This window comes from Cydia pomonella, chromosome 12 (assembly GCF_033807575.1).
Source record: "Cydia pomonella isolate Wapato2018A chromosome 12, ilCydPomo1, whole genome shotgun sequence".
Taxonomy (NCBI): Eukaryota; Metazoa; Arthropoda; class Insecta; order Lepidoptera; family Tortricidae; genus Cydia; species Cydia pomonella.
In genome coordinates, this window is record NC_084714.1 from 17812064 (window position 1) to 17835138 (window position 23075).

The 23075-nt window shown below is 36.3% G+C and overlaps 1 protein-coding gene and 1 long non-coding RNA gene across 4 annotated transcripts in view; both read right to left on the reverse strand.

Annotated features, from left to right (window-relative positions):
• Positions 1 to 2002: 2002 nt before the first annotated feature.
• Positions 2003 to 4016, reverse strand: LOC133523773 (uncharacterized). The gene is made up of 2 exons (XR_009800277.1): positions 3297 to 4016; positions 2003 to 2590 (listed from the first exon to the last, which is right to left on the reverse strand). It is a non-coding gene; the product is annotated as an uncharacterized LOC133523773 (long non-coding RNA).
• Positions 4017 to 4025: 9 nt separating this feature from the next.
• Positions 4026 to 23075, reverse strand: part of LOC133523759 (adenylate cyclase type 2-like) — a 302517-nt gene continuing 283467 nt past the window's right edge. For 2 of the 3 annotated variants that reach the window (XM_061859471.1, XM_061859470.1), the window contains exons 10-25: positions 19280 to 19487; positions 18745 to 18915; positions 18339 to 18455; positions 17953 to 18080; positions 17233 to 17291; positions 16473 to 16634; positions 14306 to 14462; positions 13886 to 13969; positions 12931 to 13056; positions 11969 to 12144; positions 11453 to 11690; positions 9713 to 9862; positions 8458 to 8559; positions 7944 to 8061; positions 6857 to 7001; positions 4026 to 5639 (exon numbers count right to left, since the gene is read on the reverse strand). In XM_061859471.1, the coding sequence (XP_061715455.1) occupies positions 5525 to 5639; positions 6857 to 7001; positions 7944 to 8061; positions 8458 to 8559; positions 9713 to 9862; positions 11453 to 11690; positions 11969 to 12144; positions 12931 to 13056; positions 13886 to 13969; positions 14306 to 14462; positions 16473 to 16634; positions 17233 to 17291; positions 17953 to 18080; positions 18339 to 18455; positions 18745 to 18915; positions 19280 to 19487 (2256 nt within the window). In that variant the 3' untranslated portion in view covers positions 4026 to 5524. The remainder of the gene's footprint in view (positions 5640 to 6856; positions 7002 to 7943; positions 8062 to 8457; positions 8560 to 9712; positions 9863 to 11452; positions 11691 to 11968; positions 12145 to 12930; positions 13057 to 13885; positions 13970 to 14305; positions 14463 to 16472; positions 16635 to 17232; positions 17292 to 17952; positions 18081 to 18338; positions 18456 to 18744; positions 18916 to 19279; positions 19488 to 23075) is intronic. The other variant, XM_061859473.1, reaches the window with a different exon arrangement.

Sequence of the window (23075 nt, forward strand, 5' to 3'; positions counted from 1 at the left end):
AGTCTTCTTTATGTTAAAAAGTAAGAAACGTGTGTGTTGCGTGTATGTTATACTTATATCTTAATGCGTAACTTTTAGTGTGTAAATAAATTTAAATTTAAGTAATGGTTTTGCCACTTATATGTTTTTACTGCTAAAGTTGTGTGCTACACGAGACACAGGACTCATAATAAGAACTCGAAAAAAACCGGACAATTGTGAGTCGGACTTGCCCACCGAGGGTTCCGTACTTTTTAGTATTTGTTGTTATAGCGGCATCAGAAATACATCATCTGTGAAAATTTCAACTAGACAGTTGAAATTTACATAGACATCTAATCAGGGTTCATAAGATACAAACTGGTGACAGACGGACAGACGGACGGACGGAGTCTTAGTATTAGGGTTCTTAAGGATCTATGCCTTAAGTAACTTTATAATGATGATGATGATAATTATTGGAAATTTCAAAAAGTTATGCACATTTCCGCCAAATTCTGTTTTAAAAGTATAATATAACGCAATTGTAATAATTATTACCATTTTATTCATTTATTACGTAGCCATACTTACTCGTTGAAAGAATCCAATAAATCATATTTAAGCAAACATGCCCCAACATTAATATTAACCAAGCCAATAATTACGAGCACTAATTAATAATCTTGGTCTGCAATCAGAATCAATGTGAATGTTCTCACGTTAAATACCTAATGGCAATAATTAATCTATATTTTGACAGACGCCAGACTGATCTAGTTGGGTTTAAAGTACATTCTTAGAATTAACGTGCAACTTATGTTCAGAACCCCTAGTGTAAATTTATTCGATAGCGTGACGTGACGTACGCGTGTGCGTTAAGTCTCATTTTGTATAGGATTTAGAAATAGTGCGCCAAGCGGGACGTTTTAGAAACTCAAAATCCCACGTTTCGCTATCGAATAAATTTACACTAGGGGTACTGTTGTTGTTTTAGTAGATGGACAAAGTACGTGGAATTGATAGCAGCTGGAACAGAATAGGTCTCCCTTAAGGGAACCGACTTTACTGGTCACTGTGGAAGTCTTTGGGCTTCATCCAGAGATATATAGATCGTATCATTCACGAAGACGCATGCCTTGACTTGTATTTTCATGTTATTAAAGGTTACATTTGTCAAATCTGCGCGTCATTGTGGATGACACGTGCTATCACAGACGTTTTTCGCCTGATATTATGATGTCGGTGGTTTATTTTTGACAGTAAAGTTTTAAGCTTTATTCGCTTTGTCTCGTCGTAATTTTTATTAAAGCTTAAACTAATCAAGCATGACTAAAAACAAACCATCTTGAAAAAGTGTTCATACTATGAAGCGCCTGATAATATGTACGAGCAGAGATCATTAACAGTATTATACAAACAATTTTGGTATAGGCGCTCTAGTAGAACGGTCTTTCTACTTCGATAACTAATTATATTCCTCACTTTATCAATGTTATTTTCCCATAAAAATATTATCCAATTATCATAATCGGCTCCAGTGAGGTAACCATCGTAGAAAGCTCAGTGTTTTTGGATAAGAATAGAATGACATTCGAAATAAACAAAGTACAATTATTATTCTCACTCCAATTTAGTAATCAAACTATAAAGATAAAATAATAAACCGCACACAAACAATAGTCCATAAGGCGGTTCTACTGAAATAAATCACGCATGCGTAGGTGGTCGCAACCACCAATTACCAATTAGCTTCGCCGAGAACGTTCCGAATTCAAAATTCAAATTCATTCGGACGCCGCCCGCTGCCACGGATGCACGTCTAAAATGGTAACGTGAAATTGGGATGTGGGCGTAAAAATGGCGGATATATTTAAAACTCTTAACCCTTTATTGTAACATTATTTTGACATTTATTTCAGACCATATTGAACCCTATGTCATTCGATATAGATTGGTTTTTCTTTCACACGTTTTTTTAGGTAGGTTTTATATTTTTCAAGTGCTAAACCTATTAAATATAAACTAGAAATAAAACGATATGTTTACCGAACATCATTTTTATTAAATTGATAAAATTTTCAAAATGATAATCTCTCAGAACTAGAATTTCAAATGTCTTATTTATTTAGAGTGATATATTATTAAACATAATATATGATGACATTGATTGATACTGTAAGCGAAAACACATTTTTAAACAGCTTGTATTGCGTATTATTTTAATTTTTTGTTTATTAAATCTGTAGCAAGCTATAATTCTTAAATACCTAAGTATATGTTTTTAACTCAAATTGCAATAATGACGTTTTATTGAAATATTTTTTGATCGCAGCGCCATCTGCATTGACCTTAGCGTTTTTATCGATAATCGCTTTAAGCGATATTTGGCCGAGGTATGTGTATTTAAATATACTTAACTTCAAATAATGATCATGTTCACATTTGATGTATTGTCTTGGCAAAATAATACCATAATATACACTGGCAAAACCCCTTGTCAATAGAAAAAGGCGCGAAATTCCCATTTTATATGCGTGAAAATCTGTTTTTTTTTGCCGCCTTTTTCTACTGACGGGAAATGGTTTTCCAAACTATAGAAAAATATGTGACGTTATCTATGAAAAGGGACCTTATTGTCGATGGCCCTTCCGCCATAATAAAGGATGCTCCGATACAAATACAACGCTACGCGACGCAGTGCGGCGTAAGCGCCATCGACAATAAGGTCCCTTTTTTAGATAATGCCACATATTACATTCATCATACTAAACTTTTTAATGCTTAGAGCATTTAACCAAACCGGAGTCGCCTTTAAGAGTTTAAGAGCTTACCCTTCTGTCGAAAACCTCGACTAATGGTCACACTCATGTCATACTTATTGTTTGCACTGACGTTTATCTGACATGGCTATTTGACAGGGTGATTAAAAAATCCATGTTTTTAGTTTTTTTTAACTCTCGCCCCATAATTTGATCCTATCTTCTAAAATTATAATTAGTAAGTAATAATTTTAGAATTTTTGATTTACAGTTAGGGGTCACTACTACCTGCCAACTTTTACAAATTTTCTTCAATTACCTACGTTCTTGCTGTGATATGTGACATGGTTTACTTTTACTATATTCCTAGTACTTAATATTTATCTTCTATAGTAGTTTGTGTTACATATTAAAGAGCGTCATTTACGATAGAATAACCTTTGTTTAATTTCACAATTTTTTAAATTTCGGTAGCCACCCCTAAATATTAATGTAAAAAAATGTAGATCATTTTTTAAAGTTGAGAGTTTAAAAGCTATATAAAAATAATATGTGACGTTATCTATGAAAAGGAACCTTATTGTCGATGGCGCTTCCGCCATAATAAAGGATGCTCCGATACAAATACAACGCTGCGCCACGCAGTGCGGCGTAAGCGCCATCGACAATAAGGTCCCTTTTCTTAGATAATGCCACATATTGCCTTTCTTTGATTGCATAAATTCTCAAACCTTGGTAGCAACCCTTAAAATCAATTTAATTTTTTTTTAAATCTAGAGTGTTCTCTAATGCAATCAATCATTTAAAGACCTGATCAACCTACTATTTGTACCTTACGTACAAATAGCCATACCTACAACTTGACGTGCCCCAACCCCGCAGAACAGAAATATGTTTTGTATAGAAAATCACAGACAAGGCGTCTCCAGTTGGTTAAATGCTCTAAGTCTTAATGCAATTAAAATTAGGCTACTTAACATTTTAGCACCATTCTAATGAGTATTTTAAAAATAAACTTAAAACAACGAATTTAAAAAGAACACCTATATATTTATAAACCCTCCACTATTAAATGCAAAGTAATTGTAATCTCTACTTTAGCCATTTAATTTATTAACGTATGTATTTATAAATAATATTGTCATATTCAAAATAATTATTTATCACACCTTTATTTACAAAATTATACAAAAATATATGGAATAATTAAAACTTCCTAGGCTTAATGTATCAAGAGCAACAAAAATGGCCCGAAAATGGAATTGTCCATACAAAGTGACCAGATACATTGCTATTGTTTATGGCCAAGGAGGGGACAGTGGCTCGGTAGAAAATAGTCTGGCACAGTGACTCAAGCCATTTACGCGTAACGGGTTTCAGCCACTTCTCTCTCCTTGACCCTACGTTTCTTATACATGTATTGGTATAGTAATAATCATTCTCTATTCTAACTAAATAACTAATGCGACAGAAGCACGCAAATATAGAATTAGTACCGATACGTCATGTTCTCGTTTACGTGCAGTATCTGTTTTATATAGCCAATTGGCCAACCATACATAGAACTACAAAAAATCTACGTGTATAAAGTTACCACAGTGATGTGTCGAATTTTTCGAAAAATCGGCTGACTAGGCTATAGAAATCGTAATCATACCCATTAAATTAGTATGATAAATTCTTGGACGATTTAACTACCGGAGTCACCTTTAAGAGCTTACCCCTCTGTCGAAAAACTCGGTCAACGGTCATATCATACGTATTGTATCGGCTGACGTTTATCTGACATGGCTATTTGTACGTTACGCACAAATAGCCATACATTTGACGTGCCCTTCCTTCGCAAAAATCGGCAGACTGTTTTGTACAGAAGAAAACAGACAAGGCGTCTCCAGTTGTTAAATCCTCCAAGGATAAATTATAAAAAGTTATACTTATTGATTGTAACAGTTATTTTTAGTTTTAAATAATAATTTGGCAATTGTGAAAAAGAGGTCTTGGACCTTTTACTTAAAAATAGTGGGACAGTTTAAAAATGTTATCAAAATAAATTACTAAATAGGCTTACTTTTGTAACTCTTAAAGTACCTATAGTTAATATACTAATTTACTAACAATTATCCTAGTAGATAATTATTCAATATGTGTTAATAATTTTGTAAATTTTAGGATATGTATTAGAATTCTGAAAATATACTTTTGAAAAATAGATTGTAAACTGCTTTTACGTGTTGGAAAAAATGTGTATAATTATTTTCCTTGACATAATATTTTAAACTAATCATATATGTATATAAACCACAGAAACTAGACTCTAGAGTCATAATATATGATTTAGTTAATGTAAGTATACAATTCGCTAATCAACCGTAAGTCAAAAAACATTTTACATATATCCCAGTCAAAACAAAACTTCACTTTAAAGACTGAATTGTAAAACTGTTTTACAAATTATATGCTCTTTTTCCATCTCTCAATGTTCCTTACCAAAAGTTTTATTTCGAGTATTACTCTAAATCTTTATGTCGAAGAATAGACAAACATTTATATATACACTATATTTTATGCCTTTTCTAACAGTTGGTGTAAAATATCACTCGTAGTCATCTACAACTTTCAAAGTATAATATTTTAGATTATTATTGAATTTCTGATTTCAATTTCAGCGGATAAAACTTTCTTGTGAGTATGTTTTTTTATATAAATTAATTAATTCAACATTTCTTCTAACAAACCATGTAACTGTTAAAAGAAATATTGGCATGGCTGACAAGACAAAACCAAGCAATAGTTGATCCTCCCATTTACATCCCTCCAATGGTCGTGGGCGGTTTGACAAAGTATGTAGTGAGCGTTCCTTTCCCCTTCACAAACGTGGGCCCGCGGCACTCACACGTATAGCCCGCGTTCATGAGAACCCTGCAACAACATTTCAGATTAACTTTTAATAAACATTAAGCGCAATAAAGCCTACTCCAATTCTAGGGTTTAGTTACCAAGCGGACTCCACGCTCGGCAGGCTTCCATGAGCCGTGGCAAAAATGCCGGGACAACGCGATGATAAAACATTAAGCGCCTGAAAGTATTACCGGAGCAAAGTTTTTTTAAAGGAAGACATTTCACGTTGCTGCAGGCGTTTATAAGCCGGTCCAAATATCGGTAAAACGACACTCTCTACAGACAAAGATAATATACATATATACATGTAGTCTGTGCGCAAAGAGAAGAGTTGTCGTATGTGTGGGGTCCTATTCCATGACTCTTCTCTTTCCGAAAAGACTCTAAGTATAAATAAATTCCTTTGTTTGGCAAATTTTAGAATAAGACTTAGATTCGTTTGACGACGTCTAGTCAACGCTTAATTTTAAGTCTTTAAAAGAATTTAATTTTAGATGGGGTTTTATTTTATTTTCATATCTAAGTAGGTACGTCTCTTCGTAATTAATGTCAGTCATAGCTGTGACCTCATCCCTCTATATTTCTCCGTTGGTCCCTATGAATGGAGTTGCGAGAGGTCTCGTTGACGGAACACTATCATCGACTTGATGAGGCCTGCATTCATCATGATTGTTTTTTTTAAATATAATAGTCAGCAAACGAGCAGACGAGCCGCCTGATGGGAAGCGGTCACCATCACTCATGGACACATGGTATTAACGGTGCACCAAAAAACGTTGCAAATTGTGTTAAAATCATGAAAACCGGTACGAGTGATCTTAAGGCCGTTTGAATCAATTTTACCCGTGATATATTTTATAAAAAAAATTGAACGTTGTCGTGTTTGGACAAACCCCAACATGGTATGTTTCGAAAAATATTTTTAATCTAATAAAAATGACTTAAATGTATTAATGTGATATATTTTTAGAATCTGCTCAAAATTCATTCATTTGATACCACACACGATTTTTTATTATATATAATTATATTTTTTGGTTCTACAGCTTTAATTGATTCAAATGACCTAAAGATCAATCGTGCCGATTTTCATACTTTTAACACCCATTTGCAGTATTTTATTGAATTTCGGGCTGTACCGCTAGGACTAATAAACAACATCAGAGGAGCCACTTTTTCGTTGCCGACCCTCGAGAACCCGAACACCCGGTATGGTTTGTCAATAGACCGGTACTGACTTGGCGGTGTCCTCGGTGACCTGCATGCGGCCCATGACGCCCGTGGAGTCCATGCGCGACGCCACGTTGACGGTGTTGCCCCAGATGTCGTACTGCGGCTTCTGCGCGCCCACCACGCCCGCGATCACCGGCCCGTGGCTTAAACCTGCCAAACAGAAACGATGAAAATATGTCGATTTCTGATGCGATTTTGCAGTACTTAGGCCTCGATAATCCGAATTTCTAAAAAAACAACCCCCGTTTGGACTCACGGAACGATCGGATTATACATAGTATGTTAGTAATAAAACATTCTGAAAATATATATTAAAGAAGAAATTGCCGAGAAGCACCAGCTTTGGGACATCTTCGTTTATAGCAACAAAAACCGATTTATTTGTAATTTTTCTCCAAATCAGTAGGTAATTTTGACTTTTCCAACACATATTTTAAAACAGGCGAAGTTGCAAATACTCCATCTTTCAAGATACTTCTTAAGTTAGTTTATGATTTAAAAAAAAATCCCGAGTACTACATGTGTGCTGTGAAAAAAAAAGCTCAATCTATGTGTATTTTTCAAACAATCTATATAAATGTCACTAACCAATTCGTACAACATTCGAAAATTTGATGGTTAGGTCAAAATATAAATCTTAATTTATAAGGAAAATGTCACCACCGGGATTCAGTGCGATCTATTCATAATGTTTTTTTTTTTTTTGCCTAAAATCACTCGAAATTCAGATATTTCTGCAATTATCTATTTATTTAACACGTGTTATCAAAAAAATATCGAAATCATTAAGATACCAATCTAGTTTGTGTACATCCATCCATAACGGTGTCAAAACATTCGAAGATAACCGCCTCACTAGCCTAGACATAAAACGCCAGTTACGGAAAGAGAGACCTAAGCCCTCCTACGTGTACACGTTCAACGCAGCTGGCCAACTTTATTGTCACGCGTGCAATAGAGTATTTAAGAGCAAATTCGGCCTGGCCAGCCACATTAGGGCTCATGCTACACAACGTCCATAATGTGTTTATTTAGGGTCGCCGTCATCGAAAACGATGAGGAGGACTATATGTTTATTGAAATATGACTCACCTATCCTAAGTTTGAACCTCTGAAATGATTCTCGGTTGATCTGGTCTAAAATTGTCATTAGAGCGAACGCAAACTCTACTAAAATCGCCACTGTGTGCTCTTCCTTTCCTTTTGCGTCCTGAAAAAATATATTTTCTTGTTAATAGACACACTCCGCTCCGGCTGTGGAATGAGCTATACCTGCCGAGGGTTTCCCGAGGGTCTTCAAAAGCGGAGTGTACAGATTTTTAAAGGGTGCCGACCCTTGTTACATCTCTGGAGTTGCAGGCCTTCAGAGACTGCGGTGAAAGGCGGGCCGAAAACTTGGTCATGGTATAAAAAACACTATGCTAAAAGGTTATAGGCACTTGTAGCAGATGGACGCACTTATACTAATTGTATGTCATCGTGATCGTAAGAGCGATAGTTTAGAGTGTTTTAGGAATCTGCCTAGTCGAATTAAATTAGACAAGAGATACTACGTATTAATCAATCAATTTCATACATGTCTTTGTTTCTTAATAGTTTTTCTTACCGTTTGATCCTCTTTCCCTGGCCTCAATCCTGAAGCAATCATGTACGTACTTCCGATGGTCTTGATCTTTTCTATTCCACTGAACTTCGGCTTCAATAATAGCTGCAAAAAGACATGTTTAGTAGGTACCTACTTAAAAAAATATTTATTTATTTATTGTATTTTTTTTTTATTCTGAGCTTGAGGAGGGCGAGCGGAAAGAGGGTGGCCTATTCATCAGGTACAAAGATGTGCTTAAGCGGCACATGAAAAAGTGTCGTATAGAGCCCTCGCGATGGGAGCAGCAGGCAGCCATACGAATGGAGTGGGGGGCTACTATAAATGCCAAAGTAGCTGATTTCGAAGCTCGTCGGCGCTTAGAGCTGGACGCCAAGCGCGACGATATAAAAGCCAGACCACCCGCGGCTATGCACTATAATTACGCAAATGGTGTGCTCACATGCCCGCAATGTTCGCGAACTTTTGGTAGCAAGATCGGCTACATCAGTCACTTGCGAGCACACCAGAGACAGCAACGGAGTTGATAGCAGTCGCCGTGGCCGAATCGGCCGTGGAGTTATTATTACTTACTTATTACTTACTTACTTACTTAAAAAATAATAGAAACACAAATGATAGATTTAAATTAGAAATAAAATAGTTATTTGTTTAACTAGGGGTTGCAAGTTGTATGTTGTTGTTTAACCGCTCGTGGTAATATTGATACCTGAGCAAGCGATAGATTCTAAAATTTAACCAAGAGCGCAGCGAGTAGTCCTAAAGTGGAATCTTGAGCGTTGCGAGGGTTTCAAGGCACGAGTTTCAAACTTTGCCTCCGAGTGAAACACAAAATTTGTCACCACACCAACGCGAGGAAAATACTAACCATGAAATACCAAAAAAAAAAAAAAAAAATCGAACCCAAATGAGCGTAATAAAAAATGTATCATTCAAAATCATCATTAAAAAGTAAATTCTATCAGCTAGCATAAGGAAACAACTCAAAATTTGCATCTGATTACTTTGCCCCACATGTGGATAAAATGCAGCTTTCTCATTTGAACAATCAGGAGGGCCTTTACCAGTTGGCGTGGTGAAAACGTATGTACATATCAGATGCATTACTGCAAGACATTAACTAAAATTGAACACGAAAAAATGAAATAGAAGAAGTAAAACTGCGTCGAGCATTGTTCCAAATTTGTACTTTGTAGTCGAGTAGTTGTTACCAATTCTACCACTGTGTTTATGTAATCTATTCAAAAACTCGCCTAACCTTATCAAAGTCGCAAATAATCTCATTGAGTAACCGCAGGCATTCAAGTCCCTGCTTGTTGACGTCTGTTTCATCATAGAACTCCTTGTAGTTCGGGATGGACGCGAACATGACCGCGATGCTTGAGTAGCGCTCGTGGTATAGGTCCTCCTGGAATTATTATGAATTTAAAATTAAATATGGCATATGCCACAAACAAAAAGAAAATTTGGCAGACCAACCACAAGATGGGTCGATGACGTCATCAACACCATCCCGCACAAATGGCAAGATGCCGCGCAGGACCGCTCAGAATGGCGGAGCCTGAGGAGGCCTTTACTCAGGAAGAGGTCCACCAATCATCGTGATAGCAATTAAGTTATAAAATTAATAGTTAATTTTTCTTTCTTTATTTATTTAGGATTACCAACAGATAATACATCTTACATGCTCTTAAATCTATATGACAATCGGGACTGATGCTTATCTAATTATAGGTAACCACATCTTATATAAGTGTCTTCTATCAGTGAACATGCAGTAATCTTACGGTTAAATTAGGTTTGTAAGTTATACTTTATTTTTTAAACATTATTAATATTAGGTGGAATTAAAGGCTTTTTTATTTTATATGCTCGATACTCTGTAACTCCAAAGTCATCATCGTGTTCACTGATTATAAAATGCGCAAAAAGATCCAAATCTTGTCTAGTCGACGTCAAAAACATCTCTACATTTTTCGCCTTATTACAAAGCAGTAAAGTGCTAAAGTGTGAACATATCTTTTCATCTCTCCTATTCAGAAAGTTCACTTTTCATAGGCTGATAGCCGGGTGGAAAATTGCATTTCCCACCCTAGGGTGGAAAGTTTTTTTTTTTAATTTGTACTTCGAGCAACGGCTAACAATCATTATATTATGCCATATTCTGTTAAAAGCTCTCATATTAGCTTCCGCATTTTCAGACCAGTGAATTATTAAAAAAATATACTTCTTGTACCTATTTAATATTTAAATTTATGAAATAAACATAAATATTCGTTAATAAATCAATATAAATGACGATAAATGTTTAAAATATTATCATTCATTACATTAGATTCATTCATTCAGTTTCATTTGTTTTAGGCACGTATACTTTAAAGCCGTTTCAGATACATTCCAATTTAAGATCGGATTGTCTATGGTTTTAGATTTTTTTTCGATCAAAATATTAATGGCGCCAATTCCAGTCTTAACTTACATTTCTTGTATTTGACTTTTCTCATAGTCGAAATGAAAAGTAGAGTGTTTAACTCGGGTAAAAGTTCCCATCTCACCCTCGAACTTATAATATCTCGGGTGATATGGTTCACTGTTCACCCTTGGTTAACAATCTACTATTAATTTAAGTAGGCATAGCAACGGGCACTTTTGACTCTCTTTCTTCCTCCTGCCCTTATCCCACGTTATGTGGGGTCGGCACAACATGTTATTCTCTTCCATTCTCCTTTATCTTTCGTCACCTCAGCACTCACTCCTTTCTTTCTCATATCCTCTTTCACACAATACATCCATCGTTTTTTCGGTCTACCATCCGCTCTCCGTCCATCAACATTCATTCCTAACATTCTTTTTCCTATATGGCATTCATCCCTCCTCATTAAATGCCAATACCACGCTAACCTACCACTCCTTATCTTCTCCGCTACCGGTGCTACTTTCAAACTTCCCCTTATATACTTTCGACTATAATTTGCAATTTAAGACATCAATGTCTTACCTCCGAAGCCACGGACGTCAAGAAGTGCTGCGCCACGTGGGCCGGTAATATATTCTCCAGCAGAATCTTATTGATTCCCCGCATCGTCTCCACCTCCTCCTGTTCAAACTTGAGCTTGTCCTTCCACAGGAAGTCGGTTCTGGAGGTAAACTCGATCTGGCGGTCTAGGATGTGGAGTAGTGCGGCTACGAATACTAGCACCAGGCCCGCTTTGGTTGCGTATGGGAGCATGGAGAATCTGGAAATATAAGTAGATTGAGATTATATCAACAATATATTTTAACCACACATTCCTTTGGTCATAAGGAGCAAAAAATTTAATATGAGTTTTGCCCAAATTCCCCCCAATAAAAATTTTTTTTGCCGAAAAAAGATTTTTTTTGCATTTTCTTCACATGATACATTATTTATTTATACACCTTGGTAAAAAAAAAATGTATATTTTTTCTTAATGCCTGGGCTTTTGTTCTTATTATTCCGATTTCAAAATGGGTAACTTAATTATTTTTAACTTACTCATCTGTCTCCTCGCTAAGCTGCAGCAGCGGGTTGTGGTAGAAGAGCTCCGAGGACCCGAACAGCGCGATGTGCGCGGTGAGCACGCTGCACATCACCGCTAGCTTCAGGACGAAGCCCACGCGGAGGAACACGGAGATTGAGGCAAGGGTTAGCACTGAGCTGTAGAGGTAGCTCTGGAACATAGATAGATGAAAGGTTTAGTTGGATGCTGCAAAAACACTCAATTTACAATAACATTACGAACAGAACAAAACTAAAATACACAATTTAATTCACAAAAAAAAAAATTAAAACACGAAAAAAGTAGATTTAATTAATCTTAGTAGGATGATAGATGGACCTAATTATTAACGAATTTCGAAACAATTTTTTTCCATCGAAATAAGTGGCATAAGGACTCATACACAGCAGTGAGCGAAATGACAATGAAAATGACGATGGCGATAGAAATGGTGTCAATGATGGAAAAGGCCCTATCGCTATGGTTCAACATGCCAACGAACTTCAATACTATTTAATACTTCAGTGTGGAGTTCAATAGCTTTAGTCATGGTTACTTATTAATATCAATTGCAATTGGTGTAGTTTACTTTGTTGAATGCAGCTGTTGAAGGTGTGATTAATAAGGAAGTTATATACGAACACTCACAAGTTAGCTTTAGACTTGGAGTTGGATGACCCAATTTCATACTATCCGATCTGATATCGGATGTCGGATAATAATTGGAGAAAAGCAGGTGTTAGAGAGAACCTTAAGTATGGTGTCAAACTCTTCTTTTTTTATGGTATCTTTTGAACAATAAAAATTTAAACAATGAATACATACTTAGACATAAAAAGCCGATTTTTAAATGGTTTCTTTATGATTCCGATATCCAATATTCGGATTGGCCAACTTGAAAGAGCTCTAACAGTAATAACAATTATTTATAGGCTCATAATTTCCATGTTAAACTTACCGGCGCTTCTTCTAGCTCGAAATGCCGCACTCTGTCGGCCTTCACATCGCTAGTGTAGTTGGTGTCGTTCTGTAGCCTCTGCCACCTCAGTAACTCGGGCTGGTCGTCGAGGTCTGACGGCTGGAACTATAAGTAAATAAATAAACTAGTGGTTCTGTGAGGTGTAGACCTCCCAAATATTTATCAGTTTTAGTCGTAAAGTATGCTCGGGAAGTCTACAATTACGACTCAACTATTTTTAAAAATTTGCAACAACTGAAACGACAAAAAAATCTGTAAATATTGAACCTGCTCAGAAAATTACACGAATATCGGCTGATAATTGCGACCTGTAGAGGGAAACATCCGGACATGCAAAAGAATATTTGCCTAAGCTGAAATGGAGACCTTTTCTAACGCTCGGTCAAAAATTTCTGTAAAAATTGAACTCTGAACTTTAGACGCAAACAAAATTCAGAGATTAATCTTCTTACTCGTAAGACTCTAGCTTCGATTCAAACATCGGTTGTGCTGTATAGAAAAAATGCAGAGATGACAAAAAAATCGGCCAAAATCCTTATCATTATACCCCAGACAGACGGGGTCAATTTTACTTAGGGTTTGACAATAGTGCAAAGGCAAATGAAAGTTGAAAATCAAGCATATATGTCTGCAAATCAAATAAATAATAATAAGTTTAATAAGCCCGCAGGGCAGCTTGTGACGAGCTGTTGGGGAGTAACGATCCCATGGACCCGAGTGCTCCAGAGAGTCGGTCAGGGTCTCCGTCTCCGGCGTGTCTTCGTCGGTCGGAGTGGAACCACAAGGGCACCCCAAGCGGTTAATTCGTAGTTTGCACAACATATATATTTCAATTGTCTATTTGATGATCTTCGGTTAACTTCTGGGTCTATGCTGAAAGCTCCTTTACATAAGTATAAGTATTATTGCGAGAATTTTTTAGATAAATACTCACTAAGTTTATGACGGCACAAGCGCTTATCAGTAAAACTGACACCAGGAACATCGTAATTCTGATGTATCTATTGTTCATCACAACCTGAAACATATAAAAATATTGCTGTATTTCAAAACTAAAACTGAGGTGAACCAGGGTATTATTATGGCATAAAATAACAATAGAAACTGATATATCTATAACCAGGAAATTTGCAATTTTTCTGAAACTAGAATGTGCACAAAAAGGCTAACTAATCGGTTAAAGTAATATATTTTGAAGATATAACGGTCAATCAGCGCTTGAGTATTATCTTAGGGAGATAATTGAACATATGAACATACTTATAGGTACAAGTCTAGCACGTCGAACAAACACGGTGAAGATCAATAATTATATCAAAAAATGCAAACATTATGGAAGAGAATAGAACCGCACCTGTCCAGGTTTTGTACAGTTGTCAGCATACATGTCATCAGCCGCGGGAATATCGGACAGCGGCCGTCGAGGGAACGTGCCGTCGTACCACGACAAGTACACGAAAACCATGAGCGTGAAGAACGTCGGTCCGAACGATGCGTATAGGACGATGCCCCTGGAATGTCGACATTTTTCTTGCTGTAGTAATGAGTATCAAATCTCAAGTTTTGACAACCATTGGCATATTGTACTGAGTCTTTGACTCAGGCGCTGTTTGCAGCGCCGGCTATATCAGCTATCAATTTATACACACGAATTTGTCTTAGACTTTACACATCGAATACAACCAACGGATCTTTGCTATAAAAAAATAGCAAACTTATTATTTTACACTTAGATAATACGAATAGCTTACATTAACTTATCTTCGTGACAAATACTAGCTTAGTGCAAGATCATGTTCCAGTCGTACGCGATTAAGACCCGTTTTACTAATTAACAATACACCAATGGTTGTTTTAATACGACAGTTGATGATAAAATTTAAGACAACAGGTACACAAATAACGCCCTGTCACCATTGAACATAGACGATTATTTTTAATTAATATTCTGGCAAATCATTTATTTGCCAGAATATTAATTAAAAATAATCGTCTATGAATTTTCTCCATTACCTCAGACTTCTTAATCACTATAAATGAAGCATTAGCTTTAAATAAATACTAAATAAATCCCATTAAAGTTGAGTGTTCGCGGCTGCAGTTAATTTCTAACGCTGTTAATTTGCTGCTAATTAAGATTTACTGGCGGCCCGTGATTTGCTGTTCGAGTTAATAAGATTTAACTTAAGCGACGTGAAAATTGCAGGCTTAATTAGTGCAACTTAGTTTGTAGAAATCATGATTATCATTAACATAAAAGAATAAGAGATTAGAGGAAATTATGGCAGGTAAATTAAGTTTATGTGGGAGAAAATAAACATACATAGGTTGATACAGCCCGTTTGATAACAAGTGGTTGGTTACCTTAATTGTTTAAGTCGCAAAAAGGTCCAAAAACATCTATATTTATAAATAGTTTTACTATCTAACTAGTCTTATTGCCGTTTTGGCATATTGTGTCTTTTCTGAAAATACCTAGTCAAACTTGAATTACAATAGTGGTCAGGCAAAGACACGATGAGGTGTGTTTCGATGTGATGGCAAATCACGTAAAATCTTATAGTCTAATTAAAAAAACGACCTTCAAGTTTAGAATAGCAGACTAGGGTTCAAGTCAATCGAGTACACGATAAAATGAGATGAACTGAAAAGTCTGTGACTAATCAGTCAGAAAAGAACATTTGGCGTACAAGGATTTTACGATCGCTTATCCCCGGTGAATCGTTCATTTACGGGATGACGTTGACGCCTTATCACCGACTTCTACTTCCAGACTAAAACATTCAGCCTCTTATAATCCTTAGGTTTTAAGAGAAAGCAAAGATAATCTTCAAAGATAAGAATTCTTACTTAAAATTAAAATGAAGAACTTGACTTGAAGCTTTTACTATCAGCTCCATAAATTTTCTAATAAAATGAAAGATGGCTTCCAATTTGTCTTACTATAAATCTAGAAATGGAAGATCGAGTCGAATATACGGTGCGCTGGACAATAAAAGTTAATCAAGCGTAAAGATGAAGCGTAAAGCTGAATCTGCTGTTGGTATTTAATTCATGCATTTGCTCATTTGCACTCAAATTTAGATATAATTATATTGTGCACGACATAAATATTCAACAAACTTTAGCAATTAAAACTTAACTCGCTTTAACACAACATTAATTTAACATACTTTAGTGTTAAGGGTTTAGCTTTAATGACGCTTTACCTGTTTTAATCTAAAAAAATGCATAAATGTATGTTTCTGATAATGTGGTTATACGTTCTTTGACGTTCGTTCGTTGATTATGCAGCTGTACGATTATATGTATATGTATAATAAATTTAGATCGTGTGACTAAAAGAGACTTATTTATATATTAATCGGTAATCACTGGCCTGGCCGGTCATACTGCTTCGACAGCAGGTACCTTTTCTAAAAAAGCATGCAATGGAGTTAAACAAGCTCGCTCTGTTACTGGCTGTTCGCTGCCGTCGTCGAAACCCTGCATTAAGAAGAATATTATAAAATGGCACTCACCTTGGCACAGTGAGTATTTGGATCACAGCTAGCAACAGAAAGAGTAGCGCTGCGCAAGCCACGTTATATTTGAATTGCTCGTCCGGTTGGTTACGGTACTGTCGCTCCTGGCTGCCACGGGTGAACCACAGTGTGACGCGGTTCATGTCTTCCGATGTACTGCTGAAATGTGGACATAGTAGCGTTGGCTCTAAGTTTTTCTGCATGTGATGTCCGAGTGTAACAATCTAAATTATGTTTGGCTTAGTGGCTATTATTTTCTAGGAAACATAAATGGCAAATAATGGTTAAACATAATCACTGCCAGCGCGAGCTACACGCCACGAGCGTAGAGACGCGTAGACAACACTTTTTTCCGTTCGTAGCGAAAAGCACCTACGGAATGAGAGCCCGCATAGCGGGTCGCTGGCAGTGAATGTGTTAAGATAGGAGTGCTTGTACTATTGTATAGATATAGTGAATACAATCCTTTGCCATCGTATTTTCTCGGAAACGTTCGTTTATGTCATCCTACTTCAGTGAACTTTTTATATTGAGACTGTCTGAAATAGCAAAACACATCCGTGCGTTTCCGCATGAGGGTAAAGGATTATTCACTACACCTGTAGTATTATGATAGACCAAAAATATTATCTAAAATAATAAATTTGGTTATTGCATTGTCTTGTAACGGTGATAAATACCAATTCATGAGTAGTTAAATAAATGCAAAATATCACAAATTCAAATTTCTTATGGTAGCATGGTGTGTAATACTAACCTGCAATCGCAGCATGTTGTCCTTTGAGGCAATAAATTGTGTTCTATCATGGCAAGGCTCTGAAAAATATAAAGATTATATCATTAACAAAACTATAATATAACGTAATATCATAAGCAGGGGTCGGACAAAAAGTGCGGATGACGTAAAAATGACGTAATCTTGCACACAGGATGATGTTTGAGTTTGTATTTAAACTTCCGTGTGACATGTAGTAACAAAGTAGTATTAATGAAGTAACAAAATAATCGTAAATAAATCCATGGAATTAATAATACAGATATAAGGTGATGTAGTGAATAAAATAAATTTCACGAAACTTGTTACCATGAGGTATAATTATTTGAAATTAGTTCGAACAAGTCTGTGGGATTGCCACAATATTCGAGTAAAGATGACATTTTAGAGCGTTTTCTTATACATTAGTAAATATAAATTTTAGCTAAATATAATCGTGAAGATACAATAGCTAAACAATAACGAAGTCAATTTATTGTTCATCTGATTGACAATGTGTCAGTCAAAAACGTACTTACTCATTTCAAGTGGCGATATCGTTTAATAAAGAGGTTGATAAATGATAAGTGATAATTGTTTATGAAAATCAAAAATACTATTTGAAATCATCCTATAAGTGGTTTGACGTCATCCGCACTTTTTGTCCGACCCCTGATCATAAGTGAATATTCTTGCAATGAAATATTATTTTGGTTCACTTACAGAAATCCCAATGTTTTTGGCTAGAGTAGAATCGGTGATATTGGCAAAGGGTTTGTCGGCGCCCCAACATTCCACATATTTTGTCATTTTACTAGAAGGCCTAGATCTACTAGGAACACCAGGAATAGCTGGAAAATAACGAATTTAAAAAGAAACTTATAAAACATCTAAAAGGAATGAGTTAAAATCAGTATGTTATGCTTTGATACATATCAAACGATTGGTTGTCACTGAATACCAATCTTGAAATGAAAGTCTCATCGTGCTTTTAAATCCAAATGTTTCATCTAAACTATAGACAGTAATCTGAAGTTAAATTATGATAAAGACAAATGCAACAAAAACAACAGATGCAAATCATGGGATGGAAGTGTCCCAAGACTAACATTGAGATGATGATTCCGTTGAAATAGTTGTTGAAGTACTTAACATTCTAGAGAATACACATGGCGGTAGAGAGTCCAGCTCAATATCAAAAGTCAGTTCTAATCCAGTGGTATTTTCTAAAGCAAAATAAAATAGAGTTCAAATTAGTGGGATTTGTTTATCATTGTCATCAGAATCATTTTTTTTACGCCACAGTGATGCTATTAATTTTTACTTAACATTGTCCTAAATGTATAATGTGCCTTAAGTTGTAATAAAATTGGTTTCAGGTAATTGTCCTTCTTTATACAAAATCACCATCAATATATCTCTAACTTTACCCTATTGTCAATACTATAGAAATAAGCAGAGGTACATACTTAATAATATTTTTACTAAGAATATAATTGATTATTATTTATTTACCTGTTCCCATAATAGGACTTATTGCTCCGATGATAGATCCGCTCCGACTCTTAGGTTTAGTACTAGGTGGTACCACTCCATTGCCTAGTCCTTCCCCTGGACTCGTTGCTAGGCTTTCAAACGCTACTGTTTTAGCACCTTCAACTTTCACTGATGCTCGCCTGCTGAGATCTGTAATTTAATTTCAAGAGTACCAATAGTAAAAACTTTACGATTATTTCGAGTATGATGATAATCAAAATGAGCAATGCGCGCACCATCATAAAATCTATACAGAACAACTAAAATATTGTATATGGATGACACGATGCTGTCTACTGTATCTGATATTACTGATATCTTACCACCATGTACTCCCACAGTCGTCCTCATAGATCGTGTTCTGAGCACTTGAGTAACGACATCTTCAAAGCTGTTCATCGACGGCACCGGACTGATGTTGTCGCGCGGCTTGGTCGGTGAAACGACGTTGTTGACGGATGACTCGATGCTGGCTTTGCGGTCTACTGTACCTGGCACATTACTGATATCTTACCACCAGGCGCTCCCACGGTCGTCCTCATCGACTCTGTCCTGAGCACTTTAGGAACGACATCTTCAAAGCTATTCGTCGACGGCACTGGGCTGATGTTGTCGCGCGGCTTGGTCGGTGAAATGTCGTTGTAGATGGATGACACGATGCTGGCCTTGCGGTCCACGGTACAGACGGAAAGACGACCGTTCTCGGATATGCCAGATGGTTTCTGAAATATAAAATGAAGAAATTTAAATGTGCTTTCACACAGTCGGACGTTAGCAGGTTTCGTATACTACATATGTCAAATTCTTCTAGCGCATTCAACTGTTGGGTGCATTGAAACACAGTACGCATGCAACTAACTACAAATATCATTCAGTCGTTGTTAAAAACTTTGTTAAGCTGCGATTCTCCAAACGCTATCGCTTTTAAATAAAGGCCTTCACGGGCGCTGTTCATCACGATATGATGGAATGCTTCAAATTCTTCAACGAAAGTAACAGGCATACCGTGGACATAGATTTTAGTCATCACATATGAACTTTCTAAGCCCATTTTACCGCGCAATAATGTAGATATTATGTTCAACGAAATTATTTCACTGAAGCTTGAAGTAAATCCTCCAATTCCAACTTGAAGATATCATTAACACAAAGAGATAGCCCACTTAAATCGCATATTTAACGTCATGTAATTTGAAAACCATTGGCATTATGTTTCTCTTCAATTTCCAATCTTCATTACATAAACTACAGCAGAAAATAGTTTCATATTAGCAGTTTTTCCAAATGGCTACCGGCGGCGGTCTGAGCACTCCCAGAAGCACAAGATCAAAGCAATTTCCAGTAAAACTATTAAATATAACCGCAAAGTTGCGTATTTAATTACCTATGCACCTAAAACTAGACATTGTATCTATCTTTCAGCAAAGTACAATAAACTATACACGTGTAACAGGACGAGTAAATCTATCTAAATTTTCCGATCAAGTCACGCAGCCAAATGAGATACTTTGAAACTCTCTCGTAAATCCTTCCAACTAGACACAATTAAGACGGACCGCGATCGGCGCTTTGATCTCGAATTAGGGCTGGGTTATCTAAAGCAATTCAGCGCTGGGACGATAAGTAGATCACCCTGTGAGATACGGTACGGTGTCAAATAAGGTTAGTTTATTGGGGGTTTAGGGTTATACTGTTTAATAGTTTCGTGGAATTGACTTAGGTTGTGTCACAGTAATCATAATAAGAATCCTAAGGCATATTTATCATTATAGGAAAGGTACCTATTTGCTAAAAAAAAATACAAAAATAAAAACTATTGCTGTTGTAAAAAGCCGACTAACTTGGCTAACCTGGAACACCCAAGTGGTCCTAAATGGAGTAACCTTTTATTTAGATCTCTTTCAAAGAGGCTCTTTGTATAATATTTGCAACAAGGCCCATATTACAAATACCTTACAGACTAACATACATACCTATACATTTTATAAAATTACACTTAAACACTATTTAGGCGACAAAACGGATGGATGACACGAATATATTTAGCATAATATGATAGAGTAAATTAAATCCCTTCAAACGTATGATTAGGTGCTCGTAGTTTACCATTTTTCTTACAAAAAAAAAAACATATTTTAAGTACTTCTATTTGATTCACAACTATTATGTGAATTTATCCTAAAAACCCCAAACCTACTCATATCGACAGGAGACGAGCCAATATTCTTATTTCATCATTGCGTTGTATACAACGTGTACTTTTGATACGACCACATAATCATAGAATATATAGTTTATGCTTTAAGAGGCTGTCAATACCTAAAGCGCGCACACTGTCTATTTGTATCGGAGTAAATGAGATAGCACTGTCGCATGTTACTGGGCAAGGGAATAATAAGAAAAATATTTAAATAAAAAAAAGTGGATTATTAGTGTAATATTTTACTCAACAGCGGTTTAGATATAAATGTTTTGAAATTGTGACCCATAAGTCAAAACAATAAAGACATACTTAAAACCGTTTAATTGTGATTTTAAGACCAATCTTTGCAATTATTTTCTATCGAGCCGATTTCGTTCAATCATGTATCGAGTATAACCACGGTCTTTGAAATATAAATAATATGAACATATATTTTTCTTACTAGACTAAATCAAATAGTCTTTCTTAAAAAACTGTTTAAGTAACATCAATTTCAAGGACATTGGGTGTTGACAGCCTCTTAATGAACACACTTTCATAAATTGTATAAAAAAGGACGACATACTTTTCCATATAAAATAATACAGCATTGTTGTATCACTACTTTGTTTTAACACAAAACGTCGCATTTAATATTATATATACGTTACTCTATGCATTTAATGACGCAACGCCACCAACTGTCATAAGACTCACAAGTCACCATGACGTACGAAATACATTGCCGCTCGAAAAAAAAAAATTATGTTTTGGTAGTTAAGACTATATTTAAAGCGCTAGTGGCCTAATAGCGGTAAGAGCTTGCGACTTGCTATCCGAAGGTCGCGGGTTCAAACCCCGGCTCGTACCAATGAGTTTTTCGGAACTTTATGTACGAAATATCATTTGATATTTATCAGTCGCTATTCGGTGAAGGAAAACATCATGAGGAAACCGGACTAATCCCAACAAGGCCCAACAAGTTTACCCTCTGGGTTGGAAGGTCAGATGGCAGTAGCTTTCGTAAAAACTAGTACCTACGCTAAATCTTGGGATTAGTTGTCATGCGGACCCCAGGCTCCCATGAGCCGTGGCAAAATGCCAGGACAGCGCGAGGACGAAGAAGTTAAGACTGCATTTAAAAAACTTTCATAATTTTTTTATAGCACTAACACCTACGTCTTTTTTTTTTATATACTACATCGGTGGCAAACAAGCATACGGCCTGCCTGATGGTAAGCAGTTTCCGTAGCCTATTCGTTGAGCTCTGGCAACCTTACTCACCGGCAGGAACCCAACACTATGAGTAGGGTCAAGTGTTATTTGGCTGCGATTTTCTGTAAGGTGGAGGTACCTCCCCGGTTGGGCTCTGCTCTAGATCTGGAATGACATCTGCTCTGCTGTGCCCTACCACACAAGGCGAGATGACATTCACATTGCCCATACCTCTCTTTTGGACGTAGTTTAAGGACATACCCGGGTCGTCTACTTTAACTTTGCAGTTGTATCAAAAATACACACTGTATAAGACCACAAAGTACCTACCCACTTTACGTCCACCTACTCCTATAGCGTCCACATAATATCCTAAAGCAATCTCCATCTAAATCGAGCGACAGTGGACACTGGACAGGTAAATATATTCGGAGAACAATAGTGTCGGAAATTGGCAATATTCGTGACCACTGGCGTGTTGCATGGCTGGGCAGCAGACGGCAAACTTTGTTTCTATAGAATAATATATTAAGGTCGACTGGTAGATAATGGCTCGTGGCACAGAATAACTAATAGTACTTGGTTAAGTCCGCCTTTAATGCTGTAAGATTTTTTTGTGCAAAAAAAATTAAAAAATAAATACTCGTAGTTACCGATCAAAGCTCACTAAACACCTTCATAAGAGTACAGCCAAATTCGAGTAAAGAATTTTGTTCGAAAATCTACAAAAATAAGTTTTTGTGCTTGTGTGAGTTTTTTATATTTTTAAATCTGGGGGCACGGTAGTGCCCCCGCCAAGACGAGCAAAGCGAAGCGCAAGGGCACTACTTACCTTTCCTCGAAGCGCTTCGTCGTTTTTTGAACCCTCATAACTTTTGTTTGGATTATACCAGATTATAAACTTGAAAATTTT